The sequence below is a fragment of the Vipera ursinii genome, assembly GCF_947247035.1.
Source record: "Vipera ursinii genome assembly, chromosome: 5".
Taxonomy (NCBI): Eukaryota; Metazoa; Chordata; class Lepidosauria; order Squamata; family Viperidae; genus Vipera; species Vipera ursinii.
In genome coordinates this window covers 47,509,382-47,526,887 of record NC_139518.1, presented here as the reverse complement: position 1 = coordinate 47,526,887, position 17,506 = coordinate 47,509,382, and the positions used below count along the sequence as shown (strand labels likewise).

The 17,506-nt window shown below is 39.5% G+C and overlaps 2 protein-coding genes across 2 annotated transcripts in view; one reads left to right on the top strand and one right to left on the bottom strand.

Annotated features, from left to right (window-relative positions):
• Positions 1-17,506, bottom strand: part of SFXN2 (sideroflexin 2) — a 44,663-nt gene that overhangs the window by 20,313 nt on the left and 6,844 nt on the right. Inside the window, exons 2-7 of the mRNA XM_083363453.1 lie at positions 11,554-11,717; positions 10,142-10,312; positions 7,452-7,550; positions 6,516-6,591; positions 4,825-4,910; positions 1,268-1,328 (exon numbers count right to left, since the gene is read on the bottom strand). Of these exons, the coding sequence (XP_083219579.1) occupies positions 1,268-1,328; positions 4,825-4,910; positions 6,516-6,591; positions 7,452-7,550; positions 10,142-10,312; positions 11,554-11,711 (651 nt within the window). The 5' untranslated portion in view covers positions 11,712-11,717. The remainder of the gene's footprint in view (positions 1-1,267; positions 1,329-4,824; positions 4,911-6,515; positions 6,592-7,451; positions 7,551-10,141; positions 10,313-11,553; positions 11,718-17,506) is intronic.
• ARL3 (ARF like GTPase 3) overlaps positions 14,300-17,506 on the top strand; it is a gene marked incomplete at its 5' end in the record, with an annotated part of 45,071 nt that continues 41,864 nt past the window's right edge. The window contains one exon of the mRNA XM_083363293.1: positions 14,300-14,353. Within this exon, the coding sequence (XP_083219419.1) occupies positions 14,300-14,353 (54 nt within the window). The remainder of the gene's footprint in view (positions 14,354-17,506) is intronic.

Below are 17,506 nucleotides of genomic sequence, written 5' to 3'. Positions count from 1 at the left end.
CCAACTTTTATGTTACCATAATTTTAGTCCAAGCATAGTTTTGCTCTACTGGACAGAAGAGTGGTAGGAAGTATAATAACAACAAAACAGACTGTTTCATAACATCATTAGCAATTTTGGTCTTTCTAAGAGTTCTAGTTCCAACAACTAAAAAGACATAAATGAGCTAACAATTTTGCATTATGAATCATACATCTTACCCTGTTTTATCCCTGCCTCCACTTTCTCTGTTATCTCCCTTGTGTCAAACTTTATATTGTAAATTCCTGTGAGCAGGGACCTGTCCTCTGGTTATCGGTAAAATGCCATGAAAACTGATGCCACTGTATAAATAAACAATAAATAATAATACTAGATACAACTTCTCTAAAATAGCTTGTACAGAAGGTTATGTACTAAGGGTAAGTAACTCCCAATATAGAGAGAGATGTGTTACTTAGAATACTGGCAACACAGTAGGAACATTAAAGCATCCCAAAGAACATTAAAGAATCTACAAAGTGTATGATTTTTGCTTTTTTGAGTGGTAATGGTAGTAATAATTTTCTTCGTCAAAGGAACATAACGAAGAGCTCTCAAAATTGTGTTTGGGAAAGTAGTACAAGCTAATGGTAGATATTCACTACAGATAGTCAAGATACTTCAAGAATGCCAAAAGTTCATTATTATCCTAATTCTTTGTATTTCATTATATCTTGATGAAGTATGTTGCTGCCTTCAGATATAGCATAAACCTCCCATGGCTCTAAACCAGTGTTTCCCTACCTAAGGAATGTCCAGATGTGTGGACTTCCAGAAAGTCCAAGCTAGACTACCTATTCTGAAAATTCTGGGAATTTAAATAGAAATGTCTGTATGCTGCTAAAATTGTAACCCCACATTCCTCAGTCACAATTCTTAGCATTCCCACTAATTGGGAATTCTGGGAGTTATTAACCCAATACATCTGAAAGGGTATTAGGCTGGAGAAGTCTACATTGGACAGTTCAACAACTCCAAGCTGCTTTTTATTTAAGAAATGTTGATCTTGCCATCTACTTCTTTATCTGAAATAATCATCATGCAAGTTTGTGGAACGCCACCCCCCCGCCCCAAAACCCTTAATAGATAGCACTTGCTGAAACCTGATGTCTTAGCATGCAAGACTCTCCTTAGGCAGTTATGCACATACCGTCAAGAAGATGATTATAAATGTTCTTGTTTATAAAAAGAAGAAGAATAATAAACCAATTCTTGAATCTCAAATTCCCAAGATAATGGTACTTACCCTGGACTTTCCCAGAGTATTGTCATTTTCGTCTGTCACCGTGATCCCATTAATGAGTTCCCTAATGCAGACACAAAAATATGACCTTAATACATTAAGATCAGCCATTTAGATGGGGGGGGGGGTTGTACTACTCAAGGAAGCATACTAAATTCAACCACCCCTTTTCTCCCCACCAAAACTAATCTATGAGATGAAGAGGATCAGGAAAGAATGGTTGGTCCTAAGTCACCCAGCGCTCCTTGACATTTTTTAAAAATGCACTGTTATATTCAGTTTAAATCAAGAAACTTGAATAAACATCTTTGCAGGAACGCAAAGCTTCATCAGCATGAAGGTGCTGGTTATCACCTATAAAGCCCTACATGGCCTGGGTCCGGGCTATTTGAGGGAACACCTGCTGCCGGCATCAAACGCCCTTCGCCCAGTGCGCTCCCACAGGGAGGGTCTGCTCAGGGTTCCGCCGGTGAGAGATTGCCGGCGGGTGACACCCAGGGATAGGGCCTTCTCAGTGGGAGCGCCTGCCCTCTGGAACCAGCTGCCGGTGGAGCTGAGGACTGCTCCCGACCTCCGATCATTCCGCCGGGGCCTGAAGACCTGGCTCTTTGAGCTCTCGGGCCCAGGCTGAGGAGAATAATTTTAACTGGGGTTTTTAAGTGTACAGGGTGAATTTAATTACTTTTTAACTGGTTTTAACTTTTGTATGTTTTGATTTTTAATTCCCTGTAAACCGCCCTGAGTCCTCAGGGAAAGGGCGGTATACAAATGCAACTAAATAAAATAAATAAATAAATAAGGACAATTATGCTGCAGAGAAAGTCCAACCACTTGAGCTACTACGGTAGTATGTGACACCAATGATGGTATCCTGCTGCCTCCTAGTGAATCCTATTCCTAATATCAACAAACATTCTGAGGATTTATATACTCAGCAACTCCAATAGTAATTTGAATGTCAAAATGAAAATAAGACCTGAGTAAAATGAAGAAGGTGACAATTTATTTTAAAGTATTCATCAATATAAATCCATCATGGTATTTATCAATGGAGGCACAAATTGTTTAGGAATGAATTAACTTAAACCAGAGCAAGCTGGTAAAAATTTGCTGTTCTGTACTATCTTTTCCATTTTCCAAATGGTCCTCAAACTTCCAGATCCCATCTTGTATGGTCCACGTTTCTCCCACTGAGGCTGTTGTAAACACTTGTTATAGCTGGCCCACACATTCAGTTAGCCAATTAGTAGTGTGCCAAAATTGCATTTCTATGGCACTCCCACTCGTCTCACTGGGCTTGTTCTGCATTAGCACCATGATTAAAGTTATGCTTGCTTTCTGAGTAGTCATTCTAAAGCCCAATATGGGAGACACTGTGATGGCATCGGATTTTTAATGAAGGTGCTAAGATAGTTTGTCAGTTGTGGGGAAGGAGCACCAAGATTTAGTAGAACTTTCTGCCAGTCAAAAACAGGACAAGCTATAACCCCAAGAACAACAGTATCTCACAATCTGGGAAAGACAAGTTTTACAATGTAAATTTTGGCTAGCTGTGATGGAAAGAGAAGCTGCTGAGTAAGAACATAAGCACTTCCCATTGTGGAAATGCTCTGAGAAGTATTCTTCAATGTTGATCAACTACACCAACCTCACATAAGTAGTCTACATCTGATCAAATGACTGCAATTTTAAACAGAAGATGTGAAAAGGACCATGCAGCTTTCATAATATCAAAGCACACTTATTGTAATGTTTTATATGGGACTTTGTGCTTCCTATCCATCATTAATTTTTTTCTAGACAGGCAATAGTGACATCTCTATGCTATGTTTTATTATGTCTAATTAAAAATAATTATTTGAATAGCAGATGCCAAAATCTATTCTTATGACAATAGACTAATCTTTAATTATTTTCTCTCTTATTAACTATTCCTGGTTTTACACAAAATGAAAAGGCAGTTATGGAGAAAAGCACCATTTAATTAACATTTTCTATTTAAAAAAGTAAGTACATATTATCATAAAGTGATAAAAAGATTGGTGACAATTCAGTCTAGCAGAATAGATTTTTCCATTTGTCCTCAAATCACTCATGCCCTAATTATCAAAGTGACCCAGGCTTTATCTTATCTTACAGATTATACAAGAGGCAAAATCTGGGCTGTAGCCAGTTGCCTTCATGTACTCCTCCTGAAGCCATTGGCTAGATTACTGTGATGTCATGGAATTTTTAATGAATTGCAGCTGTACAGGTAAGAATGACATCAACAAAATGTTGACAATGCAGTAGCTTCTATAAGCAAAAGGTCGTCAGGCTGAGAGCAAATTATCAAATGATAGCCAGGGAAAGAACAAAAGGTTAAAATATACTGCTTTTATTTGGATCACAATTGACTGATTCAATCATTCTCCATAGCAATTAATTCAGCCCTGGGCAAAGGAACAACATGACCATGAGTGAAATTTCTGAGGTTTTTCCAGCTGCCACCAAAGAGGTGGCTTTGGTGGGGAAAAAATAAATAGTGGCCCAATTGGGGTTGGTGTCACTGAGGACAGAGAGAAATATTTAATTTACTACTTTGATCCTTCTAGGCTGGTGAGATAAGGGAGCCACAAGGCAAGAAGAATAAAAGTAGTGATAAAATCAAGTTACAAACTGAAATGAAGGATAAAAATGGGGAAAAAAGGAAATAGAAAGCAAAGAGGACAACATGACACGGACAGTATATACAGGATCTAAAGTCTGCTTTTGTGTCAAAAAAGATTTTGGAGGCAGAAGTTAAAATGAAATAGAACTGTATTTATCATCTAGCTTAACCCACTATTTGTCTTTAACCTGCTTTTGTTTTAAGAATGCATCTGCATTTTAGGCACATAAGCATAATAAAAGTGTGCCTATTCTTGTGTCTAGAATATGGCTTAAATGTTTAGTTGGTTGCTTTTATTGATATATACTAATTGTGCACATACAGTATATGAAGTTGGTAAATCTAATTCTGCTTGCAAGAGGAGGGTGCACCATGGAGTAGCGATACTGTACTACAGATTGGTAGTGGGATTGTAAAATTTTCAAATGTATTTCCTTCTCTTAGGAAATAAATGAACATAGAGAAAATAGGGAGAGTTGCATAGATGCCATTTTTGACTGGATTATCAGGTCAAGTCATTAATTATCTTTGTCAAGTCAAGCAATGAGTATAAGGTAGTATTCTAATATTTTTTTAAAAAAATCCATCTTCTCCATACAAGAGTATTGGTTCCTGGTGTTTGGATGTGCCCTACAGTATTGCAGACTGTGAGGATATTGGGTGCATGCTTATTAGCTGGACTAATTAGAGGCAACATGTATCCCATGTATCCTTTTTTTTGCTTTAGCACATGCAACCCTTGCTTTGATTTTAATGACCCACATTTGGCCATTTAATGATTTTAATGGCCCCAAACTAGTGACTGAGATGGAGACTGTAATGACCAATGATATTAAAGAAAACCCTTCCTTCATCATGCTGTTCTTTCATCCCTCTCCTTCTTCTCCTGGCATTTCATCAAGAGACTTACTGTTGCCTCATCAAGGGGATATTCACACAGTTGGCAGCAGCTACTGCTGCGAATGGGACCCAACGTGCCACAAGGGATGGTGCTCTCTGTATGAAGAAAGATAAAGCAATAAGGAGCAGGAATAAACTTTACAGGAAAAGGTAAAAAGAACTGAGTAGCAGTACTATGGAGGCCCTGGAAAAACAGGCTTCTATTGCATTGACATAAATTCTTGTAATCCCACATTAAATTTGTCTTTTAGAATGAAAGTGTGCAACCTGCAGTTCCAAGGATACAAGAACACACGCCTCCCCTCAAGGTCAATGTCATGGTTCTGACAGATGAAACTCTTCAAAAGAACTTTGAAGCATTGTTTACCTTACAGAATCTTTATTTTGTGTAGCATAATATTGGCACTGCGTAATCGAAGGCAAAACCTGAATTCCCCTCCCCTGAGCACATAGTATTAAAGCACAATTCCCTCCTCCAATTAACAGTCATATATCACATTCCCCAATTATTTATTTATTTTATTTATTTTTATTCCATTTATATCCCGCCCTTCTCCGAAGACTCAGGGCGGCTTACAAGCTTAGCAGTAGCCTTCATTCTATGTATATGCCTGCTTATTAGGGCTTCAATTAGCTTGAAGCGGGGGCTTCCTCTCCAGCCCGCCAATTCTTATTAGCTTTGGTTTCAATAACTTTGTTTCTCATGCTAGATTTAGCGTTCTTATGTCTAGCTGGACTCTCGTTCACATCCCCCCCCCAGCATCGTCTAACTCTAAAAGCAAAAGGTACAAGATGGCTACATTTCCATCTGTTGTCAATGCAAAAATATCCAATGTTAGCAGCGTTGACAGTCATGGTTTATTCTTCTAGAACCCCATCAATAAAAGTCCCAACAAACTGTGTGGTGTTTTTCCCCCCAAAATATACAGGAGAAAATTGGTACCTACATCCGAAAAACCCTTAACTATGTTTAGTTTAATTAAATTCAGTGAAAATGCAAGTTAAATAAAATTAAATTTAGATGTCTTTTCAAGGTTGTTACTATCCTTGAGTCTAACCCCTGGCATGCCATTCAAATGACAAGGGTGGCCCTTAGCCTAAAAAGCGCAATGTGCTTACAATCTTTGCAGTGGTGAAGTGAAGAAGAAAAGCATATATTTTACAGCCCAAAATAAAAAAAAAACCTTTAGAGAGAGAAGATATTCCACTCCTCCACACTAGAAGACTCAGGGCTTTTGAAGAAAACAATTATGCTCCTTACAGGTCTAAGCTCTTACAGCAGGGGTGTCGAACTCAATTTCACTGAGGGCCGCATCAGCATTGTGGTTGCCCTCAGGGAGCCAAGTGTGTATGGCCAGGGTGGGCGTGGCTAGAGTGTGTATGGCCTACTGGGTGGGCATGGCCAGCTCTACATCGTTCGCATCAAGGGTGCCTATGGGGGCCCGGGCAGGAGTGGTACAGATCTGAGGGTCTCTGGCAGAAGGAGGGTCTCTGGGCCAGGACCAAGGCAGTGGGGGCCGTTCCCCCACTGTTTCCAGGATGGCTTCGTGGGCCACATGAAACCACTTCGCGGGCCGGATCTGGCCCCCGAGCCTTGTGTTTGACATGTCTGTCCTACAGGAAGAGGCCAGGGATACCTTGTCTCATCCTTGGGCCTGCTGCCCCCTTGTGGTTAAAATTAGTAGCATTTTAGAGTTGTACCTTAGTGTAAAAGTTGAGTCCCACAGCAGTTGCCAAGGCAGTGCTGGTAGCGGTGAAATAAGCCACTCCAATTTGCCTGAATTATCCAAAAAGGATATAAAATAATAAGAGTTGTGGCATTAGTCATTTCGAAACTGCAGTTGTGTTATAAAGGATCCTATCACTCACATACATTTTAAAAGGCAAATTTAATCACAGCCCTTATTTACTCTCTTTTCCTTAAGCAAGAATGAGCTTTGTGAAAAACTTTTTCTATATGGACTTGTGGCTTCTCAAGAGAGATCTAGGATATGAAGACATACATATGTTTTACACATCTAGTTCTGTGACACACACAGGAAATAAAGAATGGCCATTAAGCCAAAGTAGACAATGTAAGAAAAAAGTCAGGTTAGCCTATGATAGCTGAAAAGCAAGAGGAATCTGGCATTGCCCTTCAGGACTAATTTTCTTAAAAGGAGTAAATGTGTTTGTGAGCTATAGCTGTGCCAGACTGCTTCTGATACAAGAAGTCACAGGTAATTGCATTGGGCTGAGCATAAAATCCTTTATATATAGCCACTTCCCAGTTTCAGGTCCCATCCCACATTTACCCCAATCCAGCTGATACTCAGAAATAAAGCTTTGAGTTGAACATACCATGAAAGCTACATACAGGAACAGCAAAACTAGATCTATCTCAATTGTCTCTTTCCAACAATCAGCCATTTTTTATTCCCTGAATCAGCTCTGCAATTACTATGCATCCAAATGATAAAAGTACAATGGCTAGCAAAACTCAACCATATACCCACACTATCTACATTTCAAGAAAATATCTCCTCATAGCAATGATTCCAGAGAGTGCTATAGATCAAAGCAAAGTCAGCTAATAGGATCATAAGGAGCAATGGATGAAAACTCTATGCTATCAGGTAATCCTGAAGAGACACTTACTTGACCGAGATGGGACTAGCTGCATTCCGGTTGGTGTAATTCACAATGGCATTAAAAGACTGATTTACCCACTGCCAAAACACCACAGCTGGAACTGTTCTGTAAAGAAAAAAAGTAAACATAGGTCCAAATATCTGAGTAGGTACGTGTATCTTCCAGACAGCTGAACGCAATAGAACCAATGTTATCTCTTCTGCAGCCATGTATTAGCCTTGATAAGACACTGATTTTATTACTATTATAAAATATTTTATTAAAAATCCTACATCATAATCACAAATTTTCTATTAAAATATAGTTAAAGCAGCTGAAAGGATCCTAGGCAAACAAAGCACAAAGTTCCATATTAGTAAAGATAAAAGAATAGCTGAAGAAAAAGAATAACCAAAGAACATTCAGAGGAAGCCTGCTGAGATTACATCTAAATATAGCAGTATTTGGTGCTCACCTGAAAGTGAGCAATGAGTCAGGCAATGTACTTGAGATGCTGATCCTAAAGACCTCAATACTAAATAGGCCTTTTCTACCTTCCTGAAAGCCATTGTGAGAAAGACCAAAAGTAAACCTCAGAAGCAGACTACAGTAGCTGGGAAGTTCTACAGATATTCTGATTTTAAACGAGCTAGGTCAATAATGGCTTATAATATCAAATTCAATTTAAAATTATCCAGATAATCCTCAACACAGCTGCTCATTAGGATAAAATCGGATTCTCATAACATGCAAGGGTAAAAAAATGGCAATTTGTGGCCAAGCAGGTTGGGCAAATCTAGCCAGTATGACAAATATAAGCTTGATTGGCTTATGTTATACAGGCTACTGGATATAATGAGAAACTGCAAAGCATTGGGAAACAAACTCTGGCTCCACTTTGTGAGACTAAGTAGATGAGACATATCAAACTTGCGACGTCACATAACGTCACACAACGTATCGGAGCTTTTTCACCATTGCCAGCAATGGGGTGGGCGTGGCTTCCCAATGATGCATCTAGCCTGTGGGCCGGCAGTTTGACACCCCTGAAGTAGACTGTGTCAGTGTCCTAGTTGAAAAGCTATGCAGAAGCCCCAAACAACTCGTAATCCTACATCACAGGACTCATTTACACCAATATAATTTATTTTTACAATGCATGCTTAAGATCCACTTCCAGTGGTTGCTGCAAACCAGAGAGAAATATCTTAATATCTCATGTTTTGGACTCAACATTTCATTTATCATGTTAACTTCCTGTATAATTTTTAGCCTTTGCAATTCTTTATCATAACAAAGCCACTACATAGACGTGGTGTTCTAAGACATATAGTATTCTCAGCAACAATTAAGTGGTTTAGCAATGCCATTTTCTGGCCTATAGCCTTGGTATTTCCTTGTGGTCTGCCATTTAAGTCCAGCTTTGCTTAGTTTTGGGGGATCAATCAAAGTTGGCTACATACCTCCTAACAGCTGCTGACAGCTTGTTAGGTAAATCCACAACTTGTTTTGTGAAATAGAATTGTTTGCCTTATTTTTTAATTCCTTTAGAGTGAATATTTTAATGTTTGAAAACAAGAGTGTGTATGCTTTGAGGGGATAAGGACCAAACGTAACTTTTAAGTTGCATAGTAACTACATTTTGAATGTTAGGAAGCCCATGCCAAAGGAAGAGGGAAACATTTAAATGAAAGTTAAATTAAAAGAGTTGATTAGATCATGCCCTTTATACTTAATAATTTTTCTCTTTTGACAAATTTAGTTGGCCCTGTTTTTAGGAAGAAGAGACAGTGTGAAAACCTGGGATCTCAGGTTATATACCTCAGAGGTACCCAACCTTTTGGGCACCAGGGACCGGTTCCGTGGAGAGAGGTTTTTCCGCAGGACAGAGGGGGCATGGTTTTGTGTGCTGCCTACATCTTGCGGATGGGGCTTTGCTTGTTTGTGCGACCCAGTGACTGGCATGCCGCGGTCTGGTACTGGTCCATGGACCGGGGGTTGGGAACCCCTGATATACCTCTACTCTAAGGTATTGAAAGAACAATTCACTACATACACACAGTCATAGTTTATGCATCCTGCTAAGTCATACATGGCTTATTGTTTTTCCATCCATGGTTTCTAGTTTATTTCACTAAGAAGCTAAAAAAGAAACTATGTTGGCTTCTTTTAAAAGAAACTTCCTTGGCATTTTTCTCCCCACTGATATTATTTTGGATACAGATATTATGCCAATTGTTTTACTAATAAATAGATACATCACAGAAACATGAAATAGAAAGCCCTAGTCATGCCATCAAGACCAAGCCCCTGCTAAGTGCAGGAATCCATATTAAAGCATCCTGGACTAGGGTTAGTATATAACTGGTCTTATTAATTTTTCTCCCCCTCCTCCCCAAATTTAATCTGCACAAAGTACAAACTGTTTATCTCAGTCTGGGACACACACACACCCCTGTCTTACTCTGACATGCAGTTTATCATTAGACTATCTCACAAGCTTTTCTTCATCACCATCAATGTCAACTACTTGGAATTTTATTTTTGTTTTAAAATATACAGTAGTTGCTTGAATTTCAGCATTAATGCAACAGTGTAGGATAAGGATAACAAGGAATGTCCATGAATACTGCATAGAGCAGTGTCTGTGAAACGACTGGGTAAGGTACGAAGGAAAAAAGAGAGCAATGGATCTCAGAAAAAATGCCTCCTCTTACCTGTAAAATTGTAGCATGCAGCCTGTGATAGCCATTCCTCCAGGGACTTGAAATGACATCCTCCCTATTAAATTCATTTTTTCTCCTGAGTCAGGATGGAAAGCTGAGTCATATAGCTTTTTGGCATAGAAAAGCTGTTCCTCACTGGTTCCAGGAGGTACCGAACTTGCCCTAGAGGTGCAAAAAAGAAATATCTTCTTAATTTTATACATCTTAATAATTTCAGTACACAGCACATGCCTCCGAAAAATTGCGTGGTAGAACTTCAGAAGAAGCCCCCTCTTGAAACAAGTGTGAGTGCAGTTTGGGGTCTTAACAACATTCAAGTTTGTTGTATGCCAAAGCAGCTAAATGCAATTTGCAATGTGGAGCTGGACGTAAGAAAAGAAACTTTGATACTGAAGGCACAAAATATAAACGTCACACAATTAATAGAAACAAACCAACAATAATATTACCCTTTTGGATGACTAAATCTTCCAATAGCACCAAATCAGGTACTTGAAGCAGCTGTTTTACTGTCTAGTAATAGGGCTGGTCCTGTTTGTACAATATTACGCACTATTCTGCCTTGCATATCAATTTGTAAGAACATGGAATTTCAATGTACCGTATATAGATTTAATTTTCCAATAATAAGACCCAGGCACAGAAATCCTTTTGTTATGAAGGGTTTCCTTTTGTGAACGATCTGGTTCTCAGAATAGGTTTGAGTATGAATTTAAGAATCATCACCGCCCAACTGCAATGATGACTTTAACAATAATAAATTATTTTATTTTTAATTAATTATCTGTCTGTCTGTTTTTTATTTGCCACCCAACTTGCCTCAAGGCAGCTTGATATGACGGCTGTTTGTTAAGGTTCCACAAATAAATGCACATAATCGTGTGAGGGGAAAGAAAATGAAAAAGGGCAATAGATAAAACAGAAAAACATTGAAAAAACACCTTTCAAATAAATAAATAAAAATAATTTCAAAATGAGAAAAATTAGTAAAAACATTAATTTCTAAATTCACTTCCATTGTACATGATTGGTTGCATCAAAATATTTATAAACATTGGAATTGCTTCTAATTACAGTTTTTATCTCAATTATTTCCCCTTTAAAAAGGGTGCTGTGTCTGCATTTGACTAAATTTATATGTTACACAACAAGCCAAACTTCTGTTCTGGATGTATAGTGTTCATTTTGCAATTGCTGTGTATTTGCAAAGTTGGTTTCCTAGTCTGATATTGTCAGTAAAGTGTATTTTTCTCAGTATTGGGCCAAATTTGTCTTTGCGACTGTCATCACAGGTCTGATTAGTATCTATTAGTTTTATTGATACATTTGAAAAGAGACAATTCTTAAATTTTACAAAAGTTCCAAATTTGATTGATATTATTCAGCACCTCCCAGTTGACTACCTGCAGCTCTCTACAATTGTTTTCGCTGAATCCAACGTTTGCTCTGAAACCAGCAGTGTCCGTGGATCTGTGATGTTGAAAAAGTGCTTTACACGCCCCATAAAAGTATTCTGGTCCCAGCGAGGGGCATCAATATTAAACTTGGCAATACTTGCCATTGTTCACTGCAAAGGGAGTAGAGAAGAAACAAGTTATATACGTAAGTCAACACTGTAGCTCTCTGCTTTTTTGCCAAGCTGTAGCCCAGAAACTGTGAATTATTTTTAAAGATTGTAGACAAAGGTAAAATGTACTTGCTGTTAGCATTTTGTCCTATTTATTTATCAATTCTTTTCCCCACAGATTTGTGTGGAGAGAAAATGAAAATTTTGCTAACCAAGCCAAACAGAGGAAGGCAGCAAAAAACAGCTGGTGAATTCAGTTGCTGCACCCTTCAATTGTACAATTTTATTCAGAGCACACAAAAATCTTTATAAGGCTTGCCACTTGACCAGAACAAATGAACCAGTTAATCTATATACCATGCATAGCCAACATTCAATCACAATTTCATACACAATTTCATAATTCATACCCAGATTTAGCGATTTTTGGAATCTATTGCACAGAGAAATAGCATCAATATAGATGTTTTATCATAGATATCAATGCATTTTGTTTAAATTCCACCGATCTGGTACACTGCCAATAGTTGGATTTACATGTAGGGAAACCAGGGCTTATTATTCTGGTGCAGAAATCCAATATGGATACATTTCAGCATGCCCAGGCTCTTCACAAATCTGATGGGTTGGTTGAGTGGCCAAAGTATAAGCTACGGTACAGATACCACTGGCTATGGACATGGGTGTTAGCTTTCATTATAAGGTGTCAATACAATGAATAAAATAACATTTTAGGAGAGTGAACTTTCAGTCATGAGGCAGCATGTTCTAATAGTACAGAGAAACAGATATATACAAACGCTCACCATTCTAGATGTACTACAAAAATGAATCTATTAAGTGTAGTGGTATTTAATCTTGCTTAGACCCTCTACTGAAGAAAGAATTGCTGAAAATAAGTCTCAAAGAGATACAGGAGAGAGGCTGTAGCAGAGTAACGTCTACGTCAGACATGTCAAACACAAAGCTCGCAGGTCAGATCCGGCCCATGTGCTTCCGTCTGGCCCAGGGACCTGCTCTAGAAACAGCGAAGGACCGGCCCGTGGTACCTCGGCCTGGCCCAGGCCAACCAGGCACCGATCTACAACCTGGTTGCATCCATCAAAGCCAGAACATGCTCAGCCTTAGATCCACGGGGCAGCCCTGGAACCAGTAATGCGTGCCCCTGCCCCAACCCCTGGGCATGCACGCAAGCGGAGTCCGGCATCCCTGCTGGCTGTCTTGCCTCACAGGCTGACTTCACTTAGGATGCTGGTATTGGCTGTCTCCTGTGCGCACACCCACGGGGCAAGGCAGAGGCAGCGGGGTGGCTCCTTGCTGGTTCCAGGGCTGCCCTGTGGATCTAAGGCTGAGCGCGTTCTGGCTTTGATGGGTGCAACCAGGTTATAGATCAGCGCCACTCCCCCTCCCACCAGCACGGCCCATTCAATGACCTAGCCTTGCAGCTACGAGGCTTCCCTTTCACCGAGATCACTCCTGCCCGCCACGCTGGCAATCTCTCCCCCTCCCATCACCCCTTCCTGAGTGCAGAGGAAGGAAAGAGATGAGAAGAGGAAGGAAGGAAGGATGGAGGGAGGGAGGAATGGAGGCAGGAAGGAAGGGAGGGTGGATGGGTGGGAGGAAGGGAGGGGAGGCAACTTGGTTGGAGATGCCCCAGTTCATGCAGTTCTGCTTCAATCCTGAATCTTTTGAGACTTGGGCTCAAAGGAGAAAGCAATTTTGTGTTCTCTTTTGCCACAGACAGGACTTTATTGGCAATCCAAGTTAACATTGATATTCTTGAATTGTGAACTCTTAGGAAAATATCCCCTCCTTGTGTGTTGCAAACAGCCATTTCCAGTGGGGAAAACAGGACAAAGCAGAGTGGGGGAAAATATTTTCCTTGGCTATATTTCCAGTCTGAATTAGACCATGGTAGGGTCCCTATAGGAGAGCTCTTTTAAGGACTGTGTATTAATAGAAAAGCAACTAACTTACCTTTGTTCCTAAATGCTAAATCTGTTGCACATAAAAAACAGAGGAGCTCTGATCAACTATCACAGCCACCATTTTGACAGTTTTGCTGTATTGTCGTCTGTGGACGCCCCCACTAAATGCATGCATGGGAAAAACTGAGCCTGGTTTGCTCTCAGTCTTTTAAGTGGCCACAGACTACTAACAAAAGTGGCATTTGATCAGAAGGCAAGGAGGCATCGAGAAATGTTTCCCCTTTTGCATTTGAGCATCCAAGAAGGGACAGGAAAGGAGAAAGGGAAAGAGGAAAGACAAACAAAAAGAAGGAAAGAGGGGAAGGAAGAAGGAAAGGAGAATGAAGAGGAAAGGAAAAAGAAGGAAGGAAGGAAGGAAGGAAGGAAGGAAGGAAGGAAGGAAGGAAGGAAGGAAGGAAGATTATAATGAGAGGGAGGGTCTGGGGGAAGTGCTGCCTTAGCATTTGGCCACAAGCAGCCCTGCTGCCCTTTTGCCATCCCCTCCTCCTGATCTCTCCCATACTATTGCTGAGGATACTTTGGTTACAAAGCCAGGTCTCCTCGCAGGGAGAGGGCTTCCCTCTGACCCACACATTTTGCCCTCCTGCACACACCATGAACAACTTGGCCAAGGAGAGCAAGCCAATCAACAGCAGCCTTGAGGATGAGGTAAGTGCAGCCAGGTGCCCCTTGGAAAAGTCTAGACTGGACGCTTGCCCTCCAGGGCTCCAGGCAGCCAGTATCACTGGGGGTCCTCTGCATGGCCTGAGAGGGACAGCAAGGCTCCTCTGGTGGACAAGGGTATAGCACTTGCCCTGGTCTCGCTTTCCTTGGCTGGAGACAATGGATCCCCTCCAGCCCCACCTGGGCCATCACAAGTGCTCCCCGACATGAGGGTGAGCTGCCCACGCCCACCCTGGCCATGCCCACCCCCACTATACCCACCCCAGCCCAAGGTCAACCACAACCCTCATGCAGCCCTCAATGAAATCGAGTTTGACGCCCCTGATATATGTTTTCATTAAATCACCTAAAACGTTGCTTGCCTATTGTCAATTATTAAATATTGGAAGCCAACAATTGTGTTGATTTTCCAATATATGTAACACATATGTAACACTTTTGATTGGATGGATAGTATAAGGATCTAAATATAAGAAAATTCTAATATCTCTGGAAACAATTGCATCAGTTAAGAAGTTATGGAATGTAATGTCTAATAAAAAAAGATTTGATCCTTTTTCCCAAGCTAGATTGACTTTAGGGGAGAATCTAACTTTAAAAATAGGGGAAAAGATTGTGATTTGGAAAAACTGGATGGAAGCAAGGATACTGACTTTGGACCAACTGATTGATGATGAAGATGAATTTGTAAGAGATGAATATCACATTAAGAGATGAATATCATCTATCACACCCAACCCAATGGAAATATTTACTGCTACATTTGTTAACATTGTATGGACAAGCAGTATTCTCAATTTCTAAGACACCTGAGATAATAGAACTTGTTATCTTATTTTAAAACTACAAATCTAGCATTAGTTTTCATATATGTTGTTATCAATAAATCAATTAGACCTGCAAATGCTAAGAAATAAGAAAAACAAAGAATTCCTATATTGGTGGAATAAATAATTCCTATATATAGAAATAAAGATTCCTATATTGCCTACACAACAGGACAGTATTTTAATTTCCATAGCAAGGGTGTTAATGAACCTCAAATTATGACTTGAATATTTAGAATTTATTGGACTACGTTATGTTTGTATAGAAAAGGATTGTCAAAAACAGCATTTTATTGGAGATGTAATAAGAATAATGCTTCTTTAAATCACTGTTTTGGGAGAAAATCACTAGGTTTTGGGAGAAAATACTGGATTATCTAAACATAATTGTGTGACAAAAGCTACATGTTTCAGATCATATTCTGTTGAATTATATATTTAGTACTTGGACAACATCAATGGATTCATTGTGCACTTACAATGTCCAAAACACTGATATTACAGCATTGGAAAGATAAATATGACACTTTTTACTCAATGGATTGAAGACCTCATTGCACTTGCCAGCTATGAGTGGATGAGACCGATAGAATATTGTATAGAAAAATATAATAAAGTATGAGACTCATTTTTACAAAACACAATAGGTTAAAAAACATGAGTTATACTACTATCTATTCTAACACTATGTTAGAAACATACGGTATATATACTTGAATAATTGCATTAAATAACTATATATAGAATGTACTGTTACATGATGTATTTATTTCATTCTTTTCTATGTTGTACTTTTTCTTTTTTTAACAAAATTCTATGTGTTTATTTCTTTAATAATGTATGTATTTTTATTTTTGTGGGGTTTTTTGTCACTAACTTAAAAAGCAACAAAATAAAATAAATAAATGATTACCTAGGAACTTAGTGTCAATGATGGTGGACACAAGACTCTAGAAAATCTAAAGGAGCTATCTTTTTGCACCTACCGGTAGATAAAAGGATTCCATCAGTTGTAAACTTGATGGATAAGCCAAGATTAGATTAGATTATCCAAGATGGATAATTCACATAAACATCTCTATTTCATGGACATTTGAAACACCGTACTGCAATTTGATAAAGATGCTTCTGAAATGGTTAGAAATTATGTGGAAAAGCTAATTACTAGCTTAAATCATGTTTGTTCAAACTGTGAACTTTGGTATTAACTGGACCACATGGTATAAATTCAGCCACTGAAAAATACTATCCACTAAAGTGGGGGAGATTTTTATTGGTCTGTTTTCTCCATGATGGCCTCTTAGTACAAAGAAAAACTGCAATGCAGTCTCTGCAAATAATTGTTACACATTCCTAAGAAATGCTGCATGTACATTCTCTTAAAATATAGTCAACATTCAGCCTTAAAATTAGGTCATTGTTAAAACAGACCATAAATATCATCCAACAGGCCTATAAGCAGACTGTTACTGGTTGGTGTCCTCAGCAGACATTCAGTAATGCATCCCACATCCATTCTTTGAAATCTTAAAAATTCTAAATGCAGCAAACTAAGAATGTTTTCTTTGAGCTCCAAATTGTTATGTTAGATTTGGACAATGGCAGTAATGCTTAATGTTTTAGGTACTGATATAATCTCCATTTTCCCCAGTCTACCTGTGCTAATATCCTAATGACCCATCCCTTCCTCTAGATTACTGTAACATGCTGGATGTGAGTTGGACCTGAAAAATATTTAGAAATAACAACTAATGCAAGGAGCACACCTGGTACGCATGTTACAGTGAGTCTTGAAATATCTTCACTGAATTCAAATTTATTTCCAAATTTTTCTGAGTTGCTTGTTCATACCTGTACATCTTCCATCAGCTTATTTTGAAAACTACTCATATATATCTGCCAGAACCTGCATTATGCACTGAAGGTCAGCTTTTATGTCCCATATTCTAGAGCAGACATGTCAAACACAAGGCCCTGGGGCCAGATCCGGCCCGCGAAGTGGTTTCATGTGGCCCCTGAAGCCATCCTGGAAACAGTGAGGGAACGGTCCCCGCTGCCTTGGCCCTGGCCCAGAGACCCTCCTTCTGCCAGAGACCCCCAGATCTGTCCCACTCCTGCCCAGGCCCCCATAGGCACCCTTGATGCCAATGATGTAGAGCTGGCCATGCCCACCCAGTAGGCTATACACACTTTAGCCACGCCCACCAAGTAGGCCACGCCCACCCAGGCCACACCTACCCGGCCCCTCCAGGGCAACCACAATGCTGATGTGGCCCTCAGTGAAATTGAGTTTGACACCCCTGTTCTAGAG